At 56.3% G+C, this 1,731-nt stretch overlaps 1 protein-coding gene across 1 annotated transcript in view; it reads left to right on the top strand.

Annotated features, from left to right (window-relative positions):
• LOC104524766 (cytosolic Fe-S cluster assembly factor NUBP2) overlaps positions 1–1,662 on the top strand; it is a gene marked incomplete at both ends in the record, with an annotated part of 2,449 nt that extends 787 nt beyond the window's left edge. The window contains 2 exons of the mRNA XM_010167742.2: positions 666–864; positions 1,453–1,662. Of these exons, the coding sequence (XP_010166044.2) occupies positions 666–864; positions 1,453–1,662 (409 nt within the window). The remainder of the gene's footprint in view (positions 1–665; positions 865–1,452) is intronic.
• Positions 1,663–1,731: the final 69 nt, after the last annotated feature.

Raw genomic sequence — 1,731 nt, 5'->3', positions numbered from 1 at the left:
AGTGCTGGGTTCAGTGTTGGGCCCCTGAGTCCAAGAAGGACATGGAGGTGCTGGAGCGTGTCCAGAGAAGGGAACGGAGCTGGGGAAGGGTCTGGAGCACAAGTGTGCTGAGTTCCCTTGTGGCTGAGGGAACTGGGGGTGCTGAGCCTGGAGAAAAGGAGGCTGAGGGGAGACCTTGTGGCTCTGTGCAAGTCCCTTGGAGGAGGGTGGAGAGAGGTGGGGGTGGGTCTGTGCAACCAAGGACCAAGGGACAGGACAAGAGGAAATGGGCTCCAGTTGTGGCCAGGGCAGTTGAGATGGGATGTGAGGAAGAATTTCTTTGCTGCAAGGGTTCTGAGGCATTGGAAGGGGTTGCCCAGGGCAGTGGTGGAGTCCCCATCCCTGGAGGGATTGAAGAGTCGTGTAGACACAGTGCTGAGGGACATGGGTTAGTCATAGGGGACTTGTCAGTGTTGGGTTCATGGTTGGACTTGATGAGCTTAAAGGGCTTTTCCAATCTGTGTGATTCTGGGATTCCAATCTGGCTCCTGAGCTGTCGACTCCTCTCTGAGTGCTGCAAGTGGCTGAAATTCAGATGCTGCTTCCCCCAGCCCTGGGGTGGAGCGTGGCTGGGTGCTGCTGCTGTTCTCAGCCCTGTCTGAAGGGTTCTGCCTCATCACCCACAGGTGGGGATCCTGGATGTGGACCTGTGTGGCCCCAGCATACCCCGCATGTTCAGGGTGCAGGACAACAACGTGCACCAGTGCGACAGCAGCTGGGTCCCCGTCTTTGTGGACCAAGACAAGAGCATCTCACTCATGTCCATCGGGTTCCTGCTGGAGAAGCCAGATGATGCTGTGGTGTGGAGAGGACCCAAGAAAAACGGTACAGTTGGGTGTTGCTGTCTGTGGTCACCTTCTAGTGGTAGGAACCTTCTGCAGATCTTCCTAGAGGTGGTTTGTTCCTGCTGGGGACCAGGCTTCCATGAGATCCTGCAGGACTGATGGTGTCTGACACTTGGCAGGAGAATGAGTAAAAGCCTCTGGTGAAGGTGTCTGCTTGCAGTTTGCCCCATGAGCTGTTTTGGGAAGGATCCATGGATTAAGTGTCCCTCTGACTTGGCAAAAGAAGTAAATGTGAGCATGGGAGTGTTGAAGGCCAGGTTGGATGAGGCTTTGAGCAGCCTGGTCTAGTGGAAGGTGTCCCTGCTGCTGGCAGGGGGGTTGGGACTGGATGAGCTTTAAGGTCCCTTCCAACCCAAACCAGTCTGGGATTCCTTGGAGCAAGACAAGGCTCCTGTTCTGCAGGAGGGGGTTCAGGTCACTGAGGTGGGAAGGTGCAGTTGGTGTTGTTGCTGACAGACAGCCCTGCCCTCTGTCCGTGAGTCCTTGTCACCCAGGGTGCCTCCCAGCCCACAGCTCCCAGGTCACCTCCTGGAACTTGTTTTTATTTCTGTCCCTTTTATTTCTGTAGCTTTGATCAAACAATTTGTTTCTGACGTGGCCTGGGGGGACCTGGACTTCCTCATCGTGGACACACCGCCAGGCACATCCGACGAGCACATCTCCACCGTGGAGGCTTTGAGACCCTACAAACCCCTCGGAGCAATCCTGGTCACAACACCCCAGGTAGGGCAGCTGGCTGGGGCTGGACTGGAGTTCCTGGGCAGGCTGCTGCCTCCAGGTATGGTTTGGGGGGGGACACACCCCCCAGGGTGGGTGTTATCATAGGATCCCAGACTGGTTTGGGTTG

This window comes from Antrostomus carolinensis, unplaced genomic scaffold (assembly GCF_000700745.2).
Source record: "Antrostomus carolinensis isolate BGI_N321 unplaced genomic scaffold, ASM70074v2 scaffold26795, whole genome shotgun sequence".
NCBI lineage: Eukaryota > Metazoa > Chordata > Aves > Caprimulgiformes > Caprimulgidae > Antrostomus > Antrostomus carolinensis.
The sequence above is the reverse complement of the archived record's forward strand: the minus strand, read 5'-3'. Positions and strand labels throughout refer to the sequence as shown.